The 23,542-nt window shown below is 35.9% G+C and overlaps 1 protein-coding gene across 6 annotated transcripts in view; it reads left to right on the plus strand.

Moving 5' to 3' along the window:
- The window catches only part of SRPK1 (SRSF protein kinase 1), a 66,942-nt gene that overhangs the window by 33,920 nt on the left and 9,480 nt on the right, over nucleotides 1-23,542 (plus strand). For 4 of the 6 annotated variants that reach the window (XM_079148686.1, XM_079148684.1, XM_079148683.1 and 1 more), the window contains 7 exons: nucleotides 6,551-6,657; nucleotides 7,023-7,188; nucleotides 8,599-8,624; nucleotides 9,256-9,469; nucleotides 9,843-10,262; nucleotides 10,635-10,735; nucleotides 17,872-17,979. In XM_079148686.1, coding sequence (XP_079004812.1) covers nucleotides 6,551-6,657; nucleotides 7,023-7,188; nucleotides 8,599-8,624; nucleotides 9,256-9,469; nucleotides 9,843-10,262; nucleotides 10,635-10,735; nucleotides 17,872-17,979 — 1,142 coding nt within the window. Of the gene's footprint in view, nucleotides 1-6,550; nucleotides 6,658-7,022; nucleotides 7,189-8,598; nucleotides 8,625-9,255; nucleotides 9,470-9,842; nucleotides 10,263-10,634; nucleotides 10,736-15,528; nucleotides 15,630-17,871; nucleotides 17,980-23,542 lie in introns of all 6 variants that reach the window. The other 2 variants (XR_013765327.1, XR_013765328.1) reach the window with 1 other exon arrangement.

Consider the following 23,542-nt stretch of genomic DNA (forward strand, 5'->3'; position numbering starts at 1 on the left):
GGGTGGGGGCTTAAAAATTCTTTTATTTTTTTGTTTTGTTTTAAGCAGTTTGGATTTTTTAAAAACTTGTTTTGGTAAATTTCAAACATAAAAAAAGTAAAATAGTTTAATGAATCCCCACAGATCCATTAACCATTACAGCATTTAGCTCATAACCAATCTTATTAGAGTGTATCTCTAAAAGACAAGGGTTAAAATTATAACATGAACCAAAAAAAAAAAAGGATCAGTTTCTTAGTCATCAAGTTTCTCTAGTCAGTGAGTCAGTGTTCTCTCCAAATGCTTCAGGCTTTCTTTTCTCTTTCTCTCTCTCTCTCTCTCTCTTTTTTTTGGTAGTGATATTAAATATACTTAACCTTGTGCAACGGTTACCACATCCATCACTGTAACTTTCCTGGAGTATCTTCTGGAGTATCTTCTGTGTGAGCTGATTTTTTTTGTAATGAAATATTTAAATTCCTTTTTCATTTCCTTTTGTATATATTATGTGGCTATACCCTATATGGTTACCACAAGGATTAGATTTATCATCCTAAAGTCTTTGAACACTCAGATTTGAATTTATAGGAGCTTAACTTCAGTAACATAAAAAACTCCTTTAACTGCTCCATGCTCACTCCTTTTGATTTTTGGTGTTATAGAATTATGTCTTAAAAGCTATTAATTCTTTCAGAAGAATAGTATCTTTTTAGGGCCAGGGATGTAGCTTAGTGGTAGAGCACTTGCTTAGCATGTGTGAAGCCTTGATTTGATCCTACACCCGCCCCCCCCCCCAAAAAAAAAGTCTTTAAATTATGTAGAAAACAAAATATGGAATTATAACCCAATGGTACAGTAATAATTGCCTGTGTATTTACCTTAATTGAGATTATTGTATCTTTCATTTTACTTTGCAGGACTCTATTTTGTGTTCCTTGCAAGGCACATCCAGTGGTATAAATTTCACTATTAAATGTTGATGTGTCTTAATTTCCCCCTCACTTTTTTTTTTTTTTTTTTTTGTGCCTGGGATTGAACCCAGGGGCGCTTAACCACTGAGCCACACATCAGTCCTTTTTATATTTTATTTAAAGACAGGGTCTTGCTGAGTTGCTTAGCTTAACTAAGTTGCTGAGACTGCCTTTGAACTTGACCTCCTTCTATCTCAGCCTCCCAAGTTACTGGGATTACAGGTATGTGCCACCTCACCCAGCTTCTCCCTCACTTTTGAAAGACAGTTTTGTTAGCAGTGGTTTCTTGGTTGACAGGCTGTCTTTCAGCACTTTGACTATATTGACCTTCTAGCCTCAAGTTTCTTAAGAGAAATTTATAATCTTATATATGTCAATTCACGATAGCTAGATTGTGGAACCAACCGAGATGCCCTTCAATTGACAAATGGATAAAGAAACTGTGGTATATATACACAGTGGAATATTACTCTTCCATAAAGAAGAATAAAATTATGGCATTTGCTGGTAAATGGATGAAGTTGGGAAATACCATGCTAAGTGAAATAGACAAACCCAAAAAACCAAAGGCCGAATGTTTTCTCTGATAAGTGCGTGACAATATATAATGGGGGGGGGGGTGATGGGGGGTTGAGAAGAATGAAGGAACTTTGGATGTTGTAGAGAAAAATGGGGTGGGAGGGGGTGGGGGACAGAAAAATAGTAGAATGAAACAGACAGTATTACTCTATGTATATGTATGATTACACGAATGGTGTGAATCAAAAAAATTAAAATATTAAATCTTATATATGTGACAAATCTCTTTTGCAACTTTCAAGATGCTTTTTCTTGTTTGAGTATAATACACCTTGGTGTGGATCTTTTTGAGTTCATCTTACTTATAGTTTGCTGAGCTTCTTGGATGTTTATGTTCTGGTCTTTCAGCAAATTTAGGACATTTTCAGTATTATTTCTTCAAATATTCTCAGTCCCTTTTTGTGTCTTTTCTAAGACTACCACAATTGGGCCATTTCATTGTACTTCTCTTCAATCTTTTCTTTGTTTCACGGACTCAATATATCATTTCCATTGTCAAGTTTGCCTATTCTTTTTTCTGCCTGCTTAAATCTGTCTTGGAAGTCCTCTAGTGAATTTTTCATTTCACTTGTAGTTTTCAGCTCCATATTTATATTTGGCTACTTTTTAAGTTTTCTTTCCCTTTATTGATAACTTTATTTTGTTCATACATCATTTTCTTGATTTTTTTTTTTTTTTTTTTCCCACCTTTACGCATCATGAAGACAGTTATCTAAAGACTATCTAATAGATTTGCCATTGGGTCCTTTTCAGGGGCAGTTTTTGTTTGTTTCCTTCAGATAAACCATAATTTGCTATTTCTTCATATTTCTTATTGTTGAAAACCGAACATTGAATCTTACACAGTAACTCTGGAAATCAGATTCTGCCCCTTCCTCAGGGTTTATTGTGTTTTTAGTTTGTGTTCTACTATTAAGAAATGTAGGCTGTCACTGTGAAGGATCAGCCTGGGATGTAAACTGAAGGTCTTGTTGGGTCTTTCTGGAGAGCCTCGCCTTTCTCTGGGAGTACATAGTCAGGTTTCCCATGTGTGCACTTGCTCTTGAACATTCTTTAAGTCTGGCTCCTAAAGGGGAAACAGAAAAATGAAAATGAGGAAAAAGACATTAACCCTTTAGATCTCTGCAAGTCACTTGGTAGGGCAGGGGCTTGAAGCAGTTGGGGAGGTGCAAAATTGGTCTTTTTATACTGCTTTTCTCTAATTTGAAGTGGTGGTCAGAGAACAGATCCTTAATGTTTCAGACAGCATCCTTTTTGCTCACGTTGGCCCCTGCAAGCTATGTGCAGGGCTGCCTCCACAGGACTAGAAGTCGGAAATGGGTAGCTGCTGCTGTGCTGAAATCAACCAAAACCAAGCACTATTTACTGTCTTCCCTGAAAGTTTTAAGCTTTCAGTACCCTCCTAGAATTCCAAAACAATGATAGCAGACAACTCTGCCAATGCAGCACCCAGGGAGGGAAATAGATTACTGGTGGCTTCCTATTCTACCAGAACCCTCTGTTTATTTTCACTTGAGTTAGGATCCACGTGAGCTCTTTGGCAGTTTATTTATTATCTGTCTCATCAGGATGTTCCAGGCTTATTTTGTACATTTCCTCTAGAATCAACCATTTCTCTAAGAACCCCTGATTCTGTCTAGTGAGAAATGACATCCAGAATCTTAAGTGCCTCAGGTTATGTTTTGCTACTGTATTGATCATTGCCATTATATTTATGATTTGTTGAATCGTTGTAAAAAGCAGATACCTTCCTTTTTTCCCTCCCTTTTTTGGGGACTTATTTGAGGTTTTTCTCACAGCTTACTCTAGTGGATGGGTAAATTTGCTGGTTTGGATTATTTTTCCTCCATTTGTTTTATTTTGAATTTCTTTTGTTGCTGTAGTTCACTAATCTTTTAAAATTTTTCTTGTAACCTGCCATTTATCCCATTCAGTGTATTTTCACTTCTTATATTGTACTTTTCATCTCTAGAAGTTCATATTTTATCTGTCTTGTATACCTTCCTTGTCTCAACTTTTTGAGCATGCAGAATATAGCTATGGCAGCCCTTTAATATCCTTTTCCACTAATTCTGTCACTTGTATTCATGGATTCTGGGTCCATTTCATTTAGTTACTCTAATTTTGGATATATTTTCCTGCATCTCTGCTGCAGCTTTAGAATCATTATAATAAGATAATGTAAACATATGTTTAAAGATAATGCCAAACATGTTGGCTGCTGGATAACTTGCCGTCCTATAAATCTTGAACTTTTTTCTGGGGTGTGCAGTGCTTGGTTTAGAGCTAAATATTCCTCTCGACTGAAGTCAAGACCTTCCTGAATATTCTTCCCAATGCCCTGTGACTGAGTTTTTTCTAGTCTTTTTGGTGGGAACAAGTACTCTTCCAAGTCCATGCTGGGTACTGTTTTCCTCTAATTCTTTCAATTGACTTTTTTCCTCTGCCTCTTAGTTTCATCACATGTATGTACTTGTTAGTACTCTGCTGAATACTTGAAGGGACCCTCTGTAAATTCCTAAGTTGTCTTCTATAGCTTTCTCCTCTTTGAGTCCTTGTATAGCTTCCTTGTCCCCCCAGATTTTCAACTCCCATCTATTCAACTCATAGGGTACCTAGAAAGTTTCAAGGCAGCACAGTGGGGGCAGTCAGAATTTAACTCATTTGTTTCCTTTTTTCAGGGATCATTGCTCTTGTTTCCAGTAGCCAGAGTTTTCTTTTTTTTTTTTTTTAAATACATATATATATTTTGGCTCTCTCCTTTTTTTTTCCTCATTACAGTAGCTTGAGATGTTATCTTATTTTGATTTGTCATGTTCCATTAATCATCAGTTCCTTTCATGACATTAACCTTTTCTGTTTTCCTTTTTTCTTTCTTATTTGGTTAAGAATTCAGGCTAGTTATTAGTTTGCTTCTTAATTTTGATTTGTCTGATTATTAGTTCAGGTTAATCAGTTTTGTCAAACATGATAGATAGTGTCTTATTCTCAGTGTATTGTATCAGAGAGCAAGCAATGCAAATTTGTTTTATCATTGGTAGTGCTAAGTTTGATTACTTCTTTGAGGCAGTGCTTTACCAAATTCCCTGTTGTAAAAAATACTTTGTTCCTTTTATAATTAAGAAGAAATCTGTGAAGTGATGTTTTGACACTGTGACAGTCATTTTCCCAACAGTCTTTCACATAGTGGTTTTAGTATTAATTGATTCTAATGGAATCTGTTATTATTATAGTGATTATAAAATGGTGATTTTTGTTTCCATCATACCTTGTGTATTGATCATTTGGCTCTCTTTAAAGAAGACATTTCCTTTCTGCCCCTCTCACACTTAAATAGATCTGAGGGAGAAAAGCAGGCAATACTGGGGATTGAACCAGGATGCACTACCATAGAACTACTTTTTTTTTTTTTTTTCGTGGTGCTGGGGATTGAACCCAGGACCTTGTGCTTGCGAGGCAAGCACTCTACCAACTGAGCTATATCCCCAACCCCAGAACTACATCTTTTTATCTTATTGTGAGACAGGTTCTCACTGAGTTGCCCAGGCTGGCCTTAAATTTGCAATCCTTATGACTTAGCCTCCCAATTTTCTGGGACTATAGGCATGTGCCACTGCATCTGGCTATTTTTAGTTAGTCTGTTAACTCACAGCTTTACTCTTATAGTCCTCACTTTGGCCATTGGCATTCTCTTCAAAATGATTCCTTTTTTTTTTGTTATTCTCTTGTTTGGCACAGCAAGGTGCTCTAAGCCCATACTGTATTTTCCCTGTCCAGTAGCCTTGGGTCTAGCCATTTCCAAGCAGCACAGGCTTTCTTCTAGTAGAAAATATTATTTAAAACAAAATTTAGACTGGAGTTATAGCTTAGTGGTTAAGTGCTTGCCTTACTCGCATGAGGCGCTGGGTTTTATCCTCAGCACCACGTAAAAATAAAAGTATTCATCTACAACTAAAATTTAAAAAAATATCTGGACACTAGGTCATTATTATATGTGTATGTCTTGACTTTTTAATGTATATAGAAATTTAGGAGGATAGAAGACAGCAACATAAGCCAGGTGCAGTGGCACACACCTGTAATCCCAATGGTTCAGAAGGCTGAGGCAGGAGGATCACAGGTTCAAAGCCAGCCTCTGCAATTTATGAGACCCTGTCACAAAATAAAAAATAAAAATGGACTGGGGATGTGGCTCAGTGGTTAAGTGCCCCTGGGCTCAATCCTGCCCTGCCAAAAAAGGAAGACTAAAACTCAAAATCTCTGCAGTGCCCTGCACATTCAGAGTAGGCTCAGAGTATTCCTGCTATGTGGTGTGATCAGAATGTTTGAATATAGAGAACACATGGTGGCACTAGGATGAAGATTAGTTTTGTAAACTATAAAGCATAGGTCAGTTTTTTATTTTTTAAAAATATTGAGGACTGGGCTGGGGATATGACTGAGTTGGTAGAATGTTTGCCTCACAAGCACAAGGCCCTGGGTTCAAACCCCAGCACCGCAAAAAAATAATAATAAAAAAAAATTGAGGGCTGAAGATATAGCTCAGTGGAAGTGCTTGCCTGCACTGGGTTCTATCCCCAGCATTGTTAAAGAGAGAAGAAAAGGTTGACATTTGCATTTTTAAATCTTCTAATGCCAAGGAAGAATTTTTTTTTCTTTTTTCTTTTTTTAAACTTTCAGACTCTTGAGAGTGGGAGCTATTGCTCTGCAATGTTAGAGGAAAAAACTGCTTTGCCTAAATCTAATTGATAACTTGAGCTTAGTGCTTACAGTTTGTATGTGTGGGTTTTACTTTTCACTACTGAGTATATTTGTATGCATAATTTATTCAAGAAACTAGCTCTTCCTCTTTTCATGGATGTTTTCAGCAGTAGACCTTGGAATTTCAGAATATTGACAAGCTCTGTAAATTTTTGTATCAAAAGAAAAGAATATGTAACATATTCATTATGGTGGAATCTACATCTTGTCTTGCCCTGTTTCTCTATTGTGCCTCCTTTTATTCCTTAATGAACTCCTAGATATCTGCATGGTGTTTGAAGTTTTGGGGCATCATCTGCTCAAGTGGATCATCAAGTCCAATTATCAGGGGCTTCCACTGCCTTGTGTCAAAAAAATCATTCAGCAAGTATGTATCTCTGTCTTTGCTGTGTAGCGATTTTTCAAATATTGCTAAAAATCAGGAGTTTCTTCTCCCAATATAATTTTTATTTTAAAAATCAGGGGGTTTTAATTGCTAAAATTAAGTTTGGTTTTTTTTTTTTTTTCCAGCTGTGGGGTTTATTGTGTCTATCCTATTTCTAGTTATTGAAGGTATCTAAATCTCCTTTACCTACATTTAAACACTTAAAGGGTGTGCTGAACATTTATTCTCAGTCTTTATAAATGTACTTAATTAAAGAATATTTCCAAATAGAATTAACTTTGTAAAACTTGAAAATTTATAACTAATCTTGTATTCTGTGTTTACAAGTTTGCTGTATTCCCATTCAGGTGTTACAGGGTCTGGATTATTTACATACCAAGTGCCGTATCATCCACACTGACATTAAACCAGAAAACATCTTGTTGTCAGTGAATGAGCAGTACATTCGGAGGCTGGCTGCAGAAGCAACAGAATGGCAGCGATCTGGAGCTCCTCCACCTTCAGGATCTGCAGGTATATTGGGTGAAGAGGGACTTTGCTCTCATTAGAAGGTTAGATAAATTTCTACCATTGTTCTATTGCCAGGGAGTTAATAAAATACTGTTTGATCATTTAACTGTAAAATATTTAAGAAATATGTCAGCCTTCAAGAGACTTTTCTTATTGTTTCTCTGAGATTGTTGTATCTTTTAGGTACAGACATGTTATATATTAAAATAGTTCACTTGTATTGTTTTTTAAAGATGGTTTTCCTTTTATTTGATGACCATTTTTCCTATGCCTACTGCTTACCATGATCACACATGCCCACTTGTGGATTAGTGATCTGCACAGGAACAAGATAACATTGCATTTAAGAGCTTGGGTTTAAGCACTCGGATGAGACCTGGTTTGAATCTTAGCTTCACCATTGACTAGAAGACCTTGGCTGACTTACTCGATTTAATTTTCCCTCATTACATGAATTACCATGGTTAAATTTCACGTTGATATCATTACTAGCATGCCACATAATAGTATGTGTTAAATAAATTATGATTGAAATTGTTTTTTCCTATTTTAGTAGTTAAGTCATTTGAGGAACTTCATTTTTTAAATTTTTTTTTTAGTTGTAGATGAACACAATACCTTTATTTATTTTTATGTGGTGCTGAGGATCGAACCCAGTGCCTCGCATGTGCTAGGCAAGAGCTCTACCGCTGAGCTACAATCCCAACCCTTGAGGAACTTTCTTGATATGCAGATTGAAACAACAGTTATAAAGTTCCTTTAAAGGAAGAGCAGAAAAACAAGAAAAACAAGAAGTTGAAACAAGAGTTTCAGTTTTGCACAGTGAACAAGTTCTAGAACTCTTTTGCACAATAGTGTGGATATAGTGAACTCTACTGACCTGTACATTTGAGAATGATTGAGGATACATTTTTCATCATAATGAAATTATTTCCACCTAACTTAAACTGTTACTCATAATATGTTCTATATACTGTATTACTATAGTTCTTGGTGTCACCTAGCCTCCCCTTTTAAAATTGACAGGTTCCAGGGGAAAGAGTTAAGATTTGGAAGTGCAGATTGGGGATGAGTTGCTTGTTGCTTGTCACTTTCTATTTTAATTAGTGTGTGGGAATGGGGAAATAGGTGATTTTAGCAGTATTAATAGTAGAAACCAGAAATTAGGACTTGGTCCTTTGCATGTATTAATGCTACCTGGGGAAGGATTCATTTTTTAACTTTTTAAAGGTTTGACAACTTTTGTATACACTATTCGTTTTCTTTAAAAATAAGGATAATGTGGCTTCTACTAAAGTCACTTAATAACAACAGGCTGTACAAAAAAGCTTTTCATTCTGGTCAGGTATCTTATCTAAGTTTATCTTGCCTGCTAAATGCTAGAATTCTTACTTGGCTTTCTTTTCTTTTCAGTCAGTACTGCTCCCCAACCCAAACCAGTAAGTATAAGGGGTTTCTATATTTAATTCCAACCAATGGGCTCTGGGCATGTATTCTTCCATTATAGATGGTCTCTGTTTAAACAGAGTTTGGAAACCAAGGGAGAAAATATTCCTGCACTTCTATAATTTTCTTCAGTAAATTCCCACACATCTTCAGCAAATCTTTACTGGTGTTGCTTCTATAAATTTTGAGTGTCTGAGAATAAGCCAGCCTCAAAGACTGCTCAGTAAACCAAGATTTATTGTTAATTTATTTTTATATGTCATTTCACTTCATAAGAATATTTGCTGGTGTTTTTGTTTTTGTTATTCTTTTTTTGGTCTGGGAATTGAGCCCAGGGGCACTTAACCACTGAGCCACATCCCCCAGCCCTTTTTACATTTTATTTAGAGACAGGGTCTCACTAAGTTGCTGAGGCTGGCTTTGAACTTGCAATCTGCATCAGCCTCCTGAGCTGCTGGGTTTACAGGTTTGTACCACCATTCCTAGCTACAACTTTTAAGTTAATGAAAAACTTAGGGAAAGAGTGAAATTTAATCAGTAAGTATTTAAAGTTAACAGTTATCTCCAACTAGGGATAATGGATTAGCCACCTGAAGGCTTTATCTGTTTGTAATCTCCGCCCAGGCTGACAAAATGTCAAAGAATAAGAAGAAGAAATTGAAGAAGAAGCAGAAGCGCCAGGCAGAATTACTAGAGAAGCGAATGCAGGAAATTGAGGAAATGGAGAAAGAGTCGGGCCCTGGGCAAAAAAGACCTAACAAGCAAGAAGATTCAGAGAGTCCTGTTGAAAGACCCTTGAAAGAGAACCCATCTAATAAAATGACCCAAGAAAAACTTGGTATAAATAGAGCATCACAAAAATTATTTTATGGCACACTTTAGCATTGATTTATCATTGTTATATAATGTAGTGGTTTCATACATACAGTACATCTCTGGGGGTGTCCTTATAAGAATTCAGATCTTTTCATAAATGTTAGGCAGGTGATATTCAAATGTAATTTCTAATATGTCTCAGGAAGTAGAACATAGGCTTTATTTAGCCATTGGGTAAGGATAAGATCTTTGTCCTTCCATAAGTAGGTTTTAGATAGTTAGTCATGTTTTTATGTCACTCAGTGTAAGTTCTGGAAATGTTTTAATCTTGTGAGAAATTATTCTTTCACTCACATACATACACATACATCCTGTTTTGTTTGTTTGTTCCTTAGAAGAGTCAAGTTCCATTGGCCAGGATCAGACACTTATGGAACCTGGTGTAGAGGGTGGTGCAGCAGAAATTAATTGCAATGGAGTAATTGAAATCATAAATTATACTGAGAACAGTAATAAAGAAACATTGAGGCTTAAAGAGGATCTACATAATGCTAATGACTGTGGTGTCCAAAATTTGAAGCAGGAACCTAATCTCCTAAGCTCCCAAAATGGTGACAGCAGCACATCTCAAGAAACAGACTCTTGTACACCTATAACTTCTGAGGTGTCAGATACCATGGTGTGCCAGTCTTCCTCACCTGTAAACCAGTCATTCAGTGAACAGGACATCAGCCAACTTCAAGAAAGCATTCGGGCAGAGATACCTTGTGAAGATGAGCAAGAACAGGAACATAATGGACCACTGGACAACAAAGGTATCCGTGCAGATACACCAACACTCCTCCCCTGCACAGCACATTCATGATTTCTAAACTAAAAGTACCATTGTTTTTGTAACTAGTTTTACAGCAGGTGTTATCCAAGTTACTTTCCGTTTGTAAAGCAATAGCTAACTTTAAAGTTTATTGGTTGTGTTTGAGCTTCACAGTATTTCACTTGGTACTGTGAGCACCAAGGTTTTTAATTCTAGAAATAGAAGTTATTGCTGTGTTCGTTTTATCTTAGAAAATTATCATAGGTTGCCAGTCAAGGTCCTGTTTAACTCTTACCTTGGAGAGAGTCATTAGAGCCCTTTGGATATTTTTTGTTCATTAAACAGTTTTATTGACAGTGCCTATTGTCTGTAGGAAAATCCACTGCTGGAAATTTTCTCGTTAATCCCCTTGAGCCAAAAAATGCAGAAAAACTCAAAGTGAAGATAGCTGATCTTGGAAATGCCTGTTGGGTGGTAAGTTAAATTTGTCTTTGTGATATGTTTTGAAGTGACTGAGAATGAATGAGAATTTGGACTTAGTTATGCTGAAATAAAACATCTGTAATTGTGTATTCATAGCATCACTTAACATTTTAGTGAATATTGTTTCACTTTTTTAAAATTATTTTTTGTTGTAGATGGACGAATACCCTTAAATTATTTATTTATTTTTTAATGTGGTACTGAGGATCAAACCCAGAGCCTCACATGCATTAGGCAAGCCTCTGCCACTGAGACACAATCCCAGCCCTTGTTTCTTTTTTTTTTTTTTTTTTGACCTTTTGTTATAGAAAAATTCAGATATATCTACAAAAATAGGAAAACTGATAAAATAATGAAAAATCCACCCCCATCCTCCATCCACCCTATTCACTCATCACCCACATTCAGTAATATCAGCTCCTGGCCAATTTTGTGTTATCCCTATTCTTATTCTCTTTTCATACTTTTAATGGCTAGATTCATAGCCTCCCTCTCATCCAACTCCTGATTTCAAAACTGCAACCCAACTTAAAAATTGTGATCTTTTAATTCACTTAATATACTTTGGACACTTTTCTTTTTATATAAAATTCAGATGATTACATAATATTCCCTACATCTTTAAGCATTTTTGACAGCTCTTTGTGATGAGAATCTTTTTGCATAAATCTTTGTGTCAAAAGCTAGGTGATTTTTTTTTTTTTTTGAAGACTTTTAGGTATATAGTGCCATATTACTTAATTTTATGTTTAATATTGTATTATTTTCCCCAAAGAATACCTCAATTTTTCTACCTTCAATAACTCAGAAAAGTATTTTTTTTCTCTAATCTCCAGGTTAAATAGTGAGATCTTGCTTTAATTATTGTTATTATATTAATACTTAAACATTTATGTCTAGTTAGGAAAGTTTGGGGGGGCAATTTTTTAATAGACAACTTTTAAAAAGCTATAATAAATGGTTTGCGTGTAAATGAAAACTACTCAAAAGAGGAAACAGGAAATGATCCAGGAGGATCTCATTTCCAGTATTTATTCTAGAATATTGTTAAAACATTTTAGAAATAAAGTTAGAGTTAAGCACTGACTGATAGAAAGATGGAGTAATTAGAATCACTCCTCCATACTACTGTTTGATTCTGGCTGTCTCACAGCTTTGCCTGTATGACGGGTTGTGACCACTGTAGCCTTCCTCACTTTCTCCTGCTGCACTTGCCCCCTGTGTACTGTTGTTAACGCAGCTATCAGAGTGATGTTTAAAATGTAGGTCAAGTCAGATATTCTCTAAACCTTCATTTGGAGGTCCTACTTAGAATGAATGCCAGAGTTCTTACCATTTTCCAAACACCACTAAGCAAAGAGCACTTACTGTCGCTCCCACTGAAATACTCTCCCCAAGATACTGTGTTCACCTTTCTCCCTTATTTTAAGTTCCTACTCCTAGGTCAACAGAGAGCTCTTCCCCCAAATACCCAAACATAATTAGCAAACCACCACTCATGAGTTTTTTCTCTTTCTCTGTCCCTTCAGTCCTCCCCCATAATACTTAGCACAATCTGATACTCTATATTTGCTTAATGTCTCTTTTCCTAGATATATGTCCTATCACAACAAAGATATTTTTGGTCACTACTCCATCTATAGTACCTAGAATAGTACCTGGTGCACAGTAAATAGTAAATGAGGGGCTGGGGATATAATAACTCAGTTGGTTGAGTGCCTGCCTAGCAAGCACAAGGCCCTGGGTTCGATCGCCAGCACCGCAAAAAAACAAACAAACAAAAAAAACCAGTAAACGAATCAGCAAATAATATTGGTTCTAACAAATATCACACTGTTCAAACATCAGACATTGTCACCTTTCTGCCCCCTACCCCCATTTCAAGTTTCTGTGCCTTTGTCTTTGGAACACCTTCTTGCATGCTTGCTTATTAACGTGGAACGCTTCTTCGTTCTGATACAGTTCTTCCTGTCCCTTTTACTACAGCAGATTATTACATGCATGTCTTTCTTTTTATAATATCTCTCTACTAAAATGATCTTACATTCTTTTCACCCATTTACTCATTCAGCACTGGCATATACTCTGACTTGGACACTAGGACACAGTGTCCCACCTTGCTGGATCCTGCTCAGATCTCACTTTTCAGTAACCTCTTCAGCATATCAGTGTCTGGAACACAGTAATGAAATTTTACATAGTTTTCAAAGAGCTTGTTTTTGTTTTTTTTGTTCTTTGTTTCTAAAGATATAATAGTTATTGTTTTGCTTATCAGCTATCCATGTATTTAATTGAGTTATAAACATTGTGATTTTAAAATGTGCCGTTCTTTTTGCCAGTTTTTCACTCTCCTAATATATTTATCTTTACATGAATAATAAATGACATGGTTATAGTACGTCTTCCCCCCCCCCAATTCTAGTTACTATTTCTTCTTTGTGGAAAATAGAACCCATCTACCAACACTACCCCAATCCCCCATCTTCCAAATGTCATATCGTTTTTTTTCCTAAATGATTATTCCATACTTAAATTATTGGGATTTCAGTACTATCACTGAAACATGTATTGTGATTCCTTTTCCTTTCTACATTATTTGGCGTGTTTAATTTTCTTTGTAATGTTCATCACTTAATTTAACCCCATAGTGATATAAATATTTATGCTTTAATATGGACAGTACATTTGGATATTATTTCCGCTTAATCTTCCTGAAGAACTCTGTCCTGCAACATGTAATTGGGGATTTCCTTCACTATCATCCTGTAGTTTATTATTTTCTCTCTCTGTCTTTGTAACCCCTGTTAATTAGCTGTCTCTGATCTTCTTTTTTGTTTTTGTGCAGAGAACTTGAGACCTTTTCAGTACCATATTTCACTGCATAATTACGTATTTTATGCCAAATTTTTTGTAAAAATATGGGGTTGCAACCATTATGTGAAGTTTTTTTTTTTAATTTTTTAATTATTTAATAAATTGTGCTGGTATTACTTAAAAATCTTTTATTACTAAATGATTATACATGGAATACATGTAAATATATGTAAATCCTGCAGTGACAATTATGTGATAGAATATAGTAGCTGTAAGAAAGAGTACAAGATTTTGGGGAGACCTTGAATGTCTGATAGTCTTTATTCTGCTTTCATATTCGGTTGACTACCTATAGAGTTCTAGGTTAAAAATAATTATCCTTCAGATATTTGTCAAAATTTATCCATTATCTTCTAGTTTTCATTCTTCTTGCTAAAGACCATTCTTCTTGCTCTGATTCTTCATCTTTGTGTGAAATCTTTTCCCTTGCAGAAGTCTTTAGTATATTATTTCACAGTGATGTGCCTCACTAGAAGACTATTTTTACCTAATTGGCTAAAGATTTTGATATATACTTTGAATTTTGAAACTCGTAATTCTTTGGGTTTGACTCTTTCTTAATTTTTTACATTGTATTCTCCTCCTTGGTCTCTGTTCTCTGCTTCTGAAATACCTTTACTCAAATGTTAAAACCCTTATATAAGTCCTTCATTTCTTACCTTCCTCTCATATTTTCTTTCATTCACTCCACCCCCCAGCAGTGGGGGGGAGAGATTCTTTTTAGCATTTCCTTATATAAGTCTCATTATTTCTTATTTCTCCTATTATATTGTCATTCTACAAGAGTTACTTGGTTCTCTCATTTCTTTTGTTGTGTGTGAGGTGCTTACTGGGGATTGAACCCAGGGATGTGCTCTACCATTAAGTTATGTCACCAGCCCTTTTTTATTTTTAATTTTGGAACAGGTTCTTGCTTAGTTACCCAGACTGGCTTAGAACTTGTAATCCTCCTGCCTTAGCCTCCCTGGTCACTAGGATTTCTGGAATTTTAGGTTTTCACCATCACTTCCAGCTTGGTTCTCTCATTTCTAAAAATAACATCCTGTTCCTGTATCGTTTGTGTGTGTGTGTGTTTATTGAATCTCTTAGAGGATATTAGTTTTCCTTTCTTGATATTTTCTTTTTCCTACATGGGGTGTGTTGCTTTCTTTCTGTTTAGAATCCCTAAATAGAAAACTGTCTAACTGTACGAATAGAGTAATAAGCTATTGGAAGCTCTGTGCCTGGGTCAACCTTGGTATTCACTGTAGTGAGATCTGTTTGGGGTGTTTTCATTTTATCCTCACATGTCAAAATCTTTGGACCTTTCCTTTTGGTTTGGTCATATTCCATACAGAAGATTTATCTTCTTCACATCTTCTACCTAGAATGTAATCACCTGGCTACTAGTGTTCTGGGAACTGAGTTAAGCAAATGATCAGGTTTTTTCAATATATACAGTTCAGTCACCTAATATCCTTTTTTTCAAAATAGTACCCTTCCCTTGACTGTAGATATCCTCCAGAGACCCTATTTTATCACCCCCAGAGAATAAACCTCTTAGTGACCTGTTGGGCCAGGGAAAGGGCTGTTAGCCTGCATCATGTCCTGTGTTCTGTGGCTCTATTTCTTAACCCATTTTATCCATGTCCCAGTTATCATATTTGCCTGATGTCCTATTTATGGGATGACTTCTATATGTGAAAGATTCTATATTGTCCCAGTGTCCTATTTATAGGACAATCTGTAGCCAATTCTTAATGATGATAAAGGATGTATAAACTCTAGATTATGGTTTCCATCCTGTTTTAATGAATCTGTGCCATTTTCATTTGAAATTTTCTCAGAATTGCAAACTTGGAATTTAATGGGCTAAAAATGTTTCAAAACAATATTACTATGTTGAATTCCACCCTCATCCCCATTTACAGAGACACCTGGTACCACCAAATCCTGAGCCTTGTGGGGAGGAATACTGTAGTATAAATTACATTGCTTCTCAGCTTTCACCAACAGTGACATTTTGGATCCAGTAAGATATTTACTAATGAGCCCTCTGTTTTCTAACTTTTAAACTTTGTTGCTCTGACTTTGACAGTCTCTGTTTTTATCAGTTTAAGTCACTTCAAACTCAGGATCTGAGCCCTTTGTTTTTCTGTAAAACTACTTTCCAAATCTATCTTTTTGTCAGTAGCAGCCAACTCTAGGCCTCTGGGTCAGAGTTCATTTTGACATTTTTCATTGTCTCCAATATCTAGCCATTGGATTTTTAAATTCTGCTCATTTTTTCAGTGAATGTCCTTCAGCTGGGCTCTGTGGCACAGCCTTTAATCCCAGTGGGTCAGGAGGCTGAGGTATGAGGATTGAAATTCAAGGCCACCCTCAGCAATTTAGTAAGGCCCTCAGCAACTCAGCAAGACCCTGTCTGAAAGTAAAAAGGGCTGAGGATGTAGCTTAGTTGTTAAACGCCTCTAGGTTCAGTCCCCAATACCAAAAAATAAAATAAAATAAAATAAAAATAAAAAGGGGTGGGGATGTAGCTCAGTGGTAAAGCACTTCTAGGTTTAATAATCCCCAGCACCCAAAAAAATTTTTCCCCAGAAATATCCTTGGATTAACTTCCCTGTCATTTTCTACATTGTTCCAATTTTTATTACCAAATTTAAATGTGACCACTAGCCAGAGGATTACCAAAATCACGTTTTCATCTGTCATCAATATTTTTAATATTTTCTTCTCTTCACTAACATAGAGTGATATTCTCATGTTTGCCAGATGAAATCCAAACCCTTTGACCTTTGTTTGCACTGTCTGTAATGATTTTCTACCTGAAGCTTTCTGATTACCACTCTCCTCAAATGCTATTTTTTGTTTTTTAATTCCAATGGGATTAAAGAATTATCCACACTTCATATGTTTTGATATTATTTGAATATTCATAAGCTTCTGTTTTCTTAATATTTGATTTTAATAAATTATGGGAAATTTCAAACATGTACTGAAGTAGAATAGAATAATGAACACCGAGGCCATTATATTAATGTCCCTAGCAATTATAACTTAATGCCAATCACTTTTCATCTGTATCTCAACCTTGGCCAGATTTTTTGAAGTATAGCCCTGTATATATTTTCATTCATAAATATGACTTATTGAAAGGTTGTTCTTTTTGATAACTGACACCATTGTCACTCCTAAAAAAAAATTTTTTTTCGGGGGGGGGGGCGGGTGCTGAGGATCGAACCCAGGGCCTTGTGCTTACAAGGCAAGCACTCTACCGACTAAGCTATCTCCCCAGCTCCTAAAAATTTTTTAATAGGCGATTCTTTAATGTAACATATTCAGTTTCCCTAATTATTTCATAAATATTATTTTAATTTTGTGTGTTTAAAACAGGACCCAAATTCTTGAGTGCAAAACTGAATATTGTTTCTTAAATTGCTTTCACTACAGAAATTTCTCCTTGTTTTTTTTTTTTATACATTTTATTTATTCACAAAACTCCTGTCATTTTGCTGATTGTATCCCCATAGTCCTCAACTTGTTCTGTTTCCCCAAGATGCATATTTGATTTGTGCTTATGTTACTAGTATCAAACCCTGGGCCATATGCATGCTAAGCGAGCACTGTATACCTGATCTGCGTCCCCATCCCTTTTTGTTTTTTGAGACAGGGTCTTCCTAAGTTGTTCTACCTAGCCCTAACTTTGCAGTCTTTCTGCCTCAGATCCTAAGTATCTGATGTTACAGACACATGCTACTGTGCCCAGCCATATTTGATGTTATTTTGAGGGATTAAAGGTGTACAGGGGAGAATGAAGAATTCTTTATAGGTGTGGTGTAAGTGGTTATAAACTTCTTAAGACCTATATTTTTTATTTTTCATAATGAATACATAGCTAGGGCAGTTTGAATCGAATTTAAATTAGTGTCATTTATTTGTTGAAGTAGTCTGTTAATTTTAGACAAATGAATAACATAAATTTTATTTGGAGTGACAGTTTTTCATTTCTTATAAAGCTATTGTTGTTTCCTAAATCCGTGTATCTGTATTACATTTATTCTCATCTGTTAACAAGAATAATTTGGAGTAGCATGTGGGTAAGGCAAAGGATTATTTAGGGGTAATAGTTTCAAATGAAACTTGAGGAGTTAGCTAAATGGAAACTCAGGGAAAAACTTAATTATTTTCATCTTCATTATTAATCTATCCTGACTTGTTGCTTTTTAGAATAAATGAATTTTGAAATACTGTTTTCTTTTCCATTCGTTCAGCACAAACATTTTACTGAAGATATTCAAACAAGGCAATATCGCTCCCTGGAAGTTCTAATAGGATCTGGCTATAATACTCCTGCTGATATTTGGAGCACGGCATGCATGGTAATGTTTTGTGACCCTTGACCTTAACTTGTTTCATGCCTTATCCTGTTTCAGTAGACCAACAAATTAACAAGCAGAGAAAGAACTTACCATAGGTGACTTATCATGGGAACTGTAAATTCTGTGTCTAGAGAGGTCTGAATTAAAAATAACTGCTGTGAGGTTGATTTGGATTAAATTACCAGTACCCTTACCCTTGTAGCATTGATCTATTTGCAGTTCAGGGACACCTGGAAACTATTTAATTCTGTACAACTCAGCAATTCCTCAGACTTTTTTTTTCATGTTTGCAACTCAAGATGTGAAGCCCAGACATAGATTTATAAGTTGCTTCTTTGTCCCTAGCAAGCAACTACTCAAGTAGATTTAGTTGATATTAAAGATTTCCCACAACTAGACTTAAATTGAAAGGTATTTTATCGTTTCCTGAAATGGAATACACCCTTGTGATCTTTTATCACTATTTGTACTGTTTATTTACTTGTTTCTCCTCCTCAAAGTTATAAACACCATGCTGACGAGAATCATGTCTGTTATATATGGCTGGCATGTTTTAAGTGGGTCCTTGCAATGCAGTCCTGATGATAACTGCCCCAGAGTTCTTATAGACTTGACAGTTAAGGGCATAGTTCTCCACAAGACTGCCCTTACTTCAAACCCCTGCTTCAAGCCAAGGGTCGACAAGCCACCTACTCTTCTGACCAACTGTTATAATACATTCAGGGATTCTCATCACCCCTTTAGCAAACAGTTTCATTGTAAAGCCTTCAAATCAAGATGAGACACACAGGGTAAAGTGAGAGGGTACTAACCATGAAGCAAGTTTTTACTGAGATTTCATTAATAAGGCATGATTGATACATTGACCATGCCATTGTACTCAGTCTCCATCCCTGATGGGTGGAATTCTAGAGTTGGGAGCATAGAAAGCTCCAACTTTCTAATCAAATGACTAATCTTCCCAACATTTCCAGCCTTCATCCTAAAACTGTGTAGGGACCTACCATACCTGTTAGCATAAACTTAGGTAGGCCCAGGAGGCACACTGTGAAGAACAAAAGCACTTGGGAATTCCAAAGTTAGAGTCCCCCTCCCAGGAAATGAGGACAAAGACCAGTGTATTTTTATGTCACGGTGCTTAATATTTGTGAGCCATCAAATGAGCAAACAGAAACATACTTAATTCTCACTTCAGTTAACATGTATAGCATTATGGGAAAAATAAGAAAGAACAGATTGGAAGCTCCAACCTCTTTTAAATCATAGATTACTTTCATCCCTGAAAAATTTTGTTGTCAAAAGTAGTAGAGTTGCCAGGCACACCTGTAATCCCAGTGACTCAGGAGGCTAAGGCAGGAGGATTGTAGTAAGTTTCAGAAATGTTGCACGAGTTGAAAGAATATTGGAATAAAATATCAGGCTTCTTTCTTGCTGTAAAAGCTTTGTATTTTGAGGAACTTGGTTTGGGTTGATTTGCTAGAGAAAAATCATAAGCTATATGGATGCCGCCAGTTGCAAAATATAGGTAATTTTATAGATGGTACTGATTGTTTTTTTGGGGGGAAGTAGGGCCACATCCCCAGCCCTATTTTGTATTTTATTTAGAGACCAGGTCTCACTGAGTTGCTTAGCACCTCGCCATTGCTGAGAGTGGCTTTGAACTTGTGATCCTCCTGCCTCCGCCTCCCAAGCCACTGGGATTATAGACATGCTCCATGGTGCCAGGCGGTACTGATTTTTTAAAAGGACAATTTACTAAGATATGGTTCTTAGGGGTTAGTTATTGCAAGAAACAAGGATGTTGGTTTCTTTCTCTTTGTCTTATTCCACATTCTATTTTGCTTGAGGGCAGTAGGTCCTGCTTGCTTGTTTAATAGTATTTCTAATGTCAGGCTTTAAAAATAAGGTAAAAGATTCACTTAAATGTTGGGATTTCCCGGACTGGGGTTGTGGCTCAGTGGTGGAGCGCTTGCCGGCATGTGTGGGGCACTGGGTTTGATCCTCACACCACATAAATGAATAAAATAAAAAGGTCCATCAACAACTAAAAAAAAAAAAAAAAAAAGTTGGGATTTCCTTGACCAAGGAATGGAAAATACTTACCTGACATGAATCAATATCATGAAAATTTGAGCCTATTTTTTTTATTTCTCTCATTCTGCCAATAAATATAGGATATGTTGCTTTAAGTTTGTCATATACTAAGTAAAAATAAATCTGTAATATCAGAAGTGCTGGAAAGATGATGGATCATCCTGCACCAAATGCAGTCTCCCAACACTGGGGTCAGAGCATGGAGGAACATCACTGGCAGGATGAGATTCTTCCTCCCTGTCCTTTGAACATCCTTTTCTCACCAGCTATGGGGCAGTACGTTTATAGTCTCCAGTTAAATCCTTTCTTGCAGCTCTTTCCTTCATTCCCTCCCTCCCTCCTTCCTTCCTTCTTTCTTTCCTTCCTTCCCACCCCCCTTTTTTAATCTTTTATCTCTAAAATTCAGGACAAAGTTGGTGGGAAACTGAATACAACTATACATAGTGATAAAAGAGTGAATTGTGTATTTTTGTCTGTCCCCGAAGTTACACTCTTAACTACTAGTAATAAGTATGTTTAGGGGAAAAAAACTAGAGAGTATAGTTTTATTTCTACTCAAATATTTTAAGCAAGGGAATGACTCTGGGAAATGGAAGGAAGGACTTTATCCTATTTCATCTGTTGAGAACTCTTAAGGCTGCTAAAGGGCCCTAAGCTATTAGAATCCAAAAGTGATATATTTGATCCATAAAATTTTTCCTCTATCATCCCCAACCCCTAATCTGAGCTTCCTGAATGAAAAGGCAAAAAATATCTGCATTGATTATCACCTTTATTCAGCAGCAAAAAGTCATGGTGGTAGGGATAGAATATCATTTTAATGAGTAATATTTTGAGTTATTTTCGTGTAATTTCTTTATCCTATATAGCGAAGCTGATGGGTTTGCTTTTTCTGTTGTTACTATTGCTGCCACTGCCACTTCCTGGTAAACAAATACTATAACATTGTTTTAAAAATAGAATAAGTTGTCTCTTGTCTCTCACAGATAGAGACAACTAGTGTAAGCAACTAGTGTAAGCAGAGGTCTCTGGATTTCTAGACATTGATGTCAGTGAAGGGGAAGAACATGGCCATTGCTGAACTCAAGAGATGGAGATGATAAATGGCATAACTCTCAAAGCAAAACATTTCTTAATAGGGAAGAAAGATGATAGAGTTGTAGTTGGTTGACTATAGGTCTTACATTTTCATTTTAACCCCTGTAAATAGCACACAGTGAAGGTGGAGGACCCTAGATCCCTGAGGCAAGGTTTTGATCCTGTTCTGATCATGCAGTTTCTACAAGTCAGTTCACATAGTGTATGTTGGAATATTTATTTCAGAAATAATTTGATTACCAAAGTAATCAAAAGCTTTAACTCCAAATCTCTAGCAGTATCTTGTCCTTATTGTCTAATGTTTGTTTGTACCAGTTAATGTCAAGCTTAAATAGACTGACTCTTCCTCTTAACTAAAAAAAAAAAAAAAAAAAAAAGACTTGGTTCTTGGCCTTTTTGTTTTCCTGGGAGAGCCCATCAAGTCACATAGCATCTCCAGCATCAGCTTCTCTCTACATTTCATCTGGCTTTTTCTGTCCAACTCTGTCCTTGACAACTCTTTTTTTAAGAATATTTTTTTAGTTGTCAATGGATCTTTATTTATTTATATGTGGTACTGAGAATCAAACTCAGTGCCTCACACATGCCAGGCAAGCACTCTATTACTGAGCCACAACCCTAACCCTGGACAGCTCCATTTGAATATCTAATCAACACCTCAAATTTAAATTTTCAAAAGGCTTGTTTGATCCACATACCTGCCCTGTTTTTGTAAATGACACCCCCCCCCCGCTTCACCTACTTAAAAGCTCAAAACCAAAGACTTTTAAGTTAATTCTTAATTCTTTTCTCCTTTTTCTCTATACATTTAGTTCATCAGCAAGTTCTACTTCTTATATATCCAGTACCAGTCACTTCTTCCCTTTTCCTGTTAACCAAGTATCCCAAGTCATCGTTGTTAAATATACACCACTGTACTAACCTCTTAATTTCTTTCTTTGCTTCTGTTTTTCTCCCTTCAGGGTACATTCTCTCATAATAGCCTGAGTGATCTTTAGTATTAATCAGATCATGTTATTTCCCTGTTTTAAATTCTTGAATTGCATCTATTCCACTTAGGCCCCCACACACACACACACACTTTGGTCATATCAAGCTCACTCTTGCCTTGGGTCCTTTGGATGTTCTTTCTCCTACCTACAAATAGGTCTTGGCTCAAACATAACCTCATGACCACTGAAGATTCAATAGTCCGTATTTTTAATTATTATAGCTATCAACCTTTTATGGTTCTTAGTATACCGTGTTTCTTTTTTAACTTGGTTTATTCCTAATTTTTCTGTTTTATTGCTGTTATAAGTAGTATTGTTCTCATGATTTATTTTTTCAGATAGTTCATTGTTATTGTACAGAAATGCTAACTGATTTTTGTGTGTTTTTATATCCTGTAATTTTACTAAATTTTCTTGTTCTAACAGGTTTTGGTGGAGTCTTTAGGAATGGAAATATGTATATCTATCTGTCTACATAGATATATTATTTATATATCTACATCTGTATATAGATATATGAATAACCATGTCAACAGTTTCACTTGCTTGTTTCGTTGTTGTTGTTTGTGGTGCTGGGGAGTGAATTCAGGGCCTTGTGCATGCAAGACAAGCACTCTACCAACTAAGCTATATCCCCAGCACCTCACTTCTTTCTTTCAAATTTGGTTGCCTTTTATTTCATTCCCCTGCCTGATTGCTTTCACAAAGATTTACTCTATTAACTGGATATATTTGCCTTGTTCCAGATCTAAGAGGCTTTTTTACCATTGAGTATAATGTTAACTGTGGGTTTCTCATATATGGCCTTTATTCTGTTGAGTTGCATTCCTTTTGTACCTAATTTGGTGAGACTTTTTATCATGAATGAATGTCACATTCTTTTTATTCATCTAATTAGTTTTTGTACTTTGTTCTGTTCATGTGTTGATTCACATTTATTTATTTGTCTTTGTTGAGCATCCTTGCATCCAGGGATAAATCCACCTGTTCGCTTCAGTTTTTTTAAAGAGTTTGAGGAGGACTGGTATTGTTATTTTAATGTTTTTTAGACTTCAGCAGTAAAGCCATCAGGTTCTGGATTTTTCTTTGATGGACTTTTCTTTGAGACCATGAGACTCTTTGTTACTAATTCATTGTCCTTACTTCTTATTGGTTTGTTTCAGGTTTTGTATTTCTTGATGTTCCAGTCTTTGTGGGTTGTATGTGTCTAGGGATTCATCCACTTCTGGGTTATCCAGTTAATTGGAATATAAATTATTCATACTAGTCACTTATGACCCTTTATATTTCTGTGGTATCAGTTGTTAAATGTATTATATTTATAGTCACTATTTCATTTGTTTCTGCTTTAATCTTTATAATTTCCTTACCTCTACAAA

This window comes from Sciurus vulgaris, assembly GCF_902686455.1.
Source record: "Sciurus vulgaris genome assembly, chromosome: 7".
In the NCBI taxonomy this organism is placed as follows: domain Eukaryota; kingdom Metazoa; phylum Chordata; class Mammalia; order Rodentia; family Sciuridae; genus Sciurus; species Sciurus vulgaris.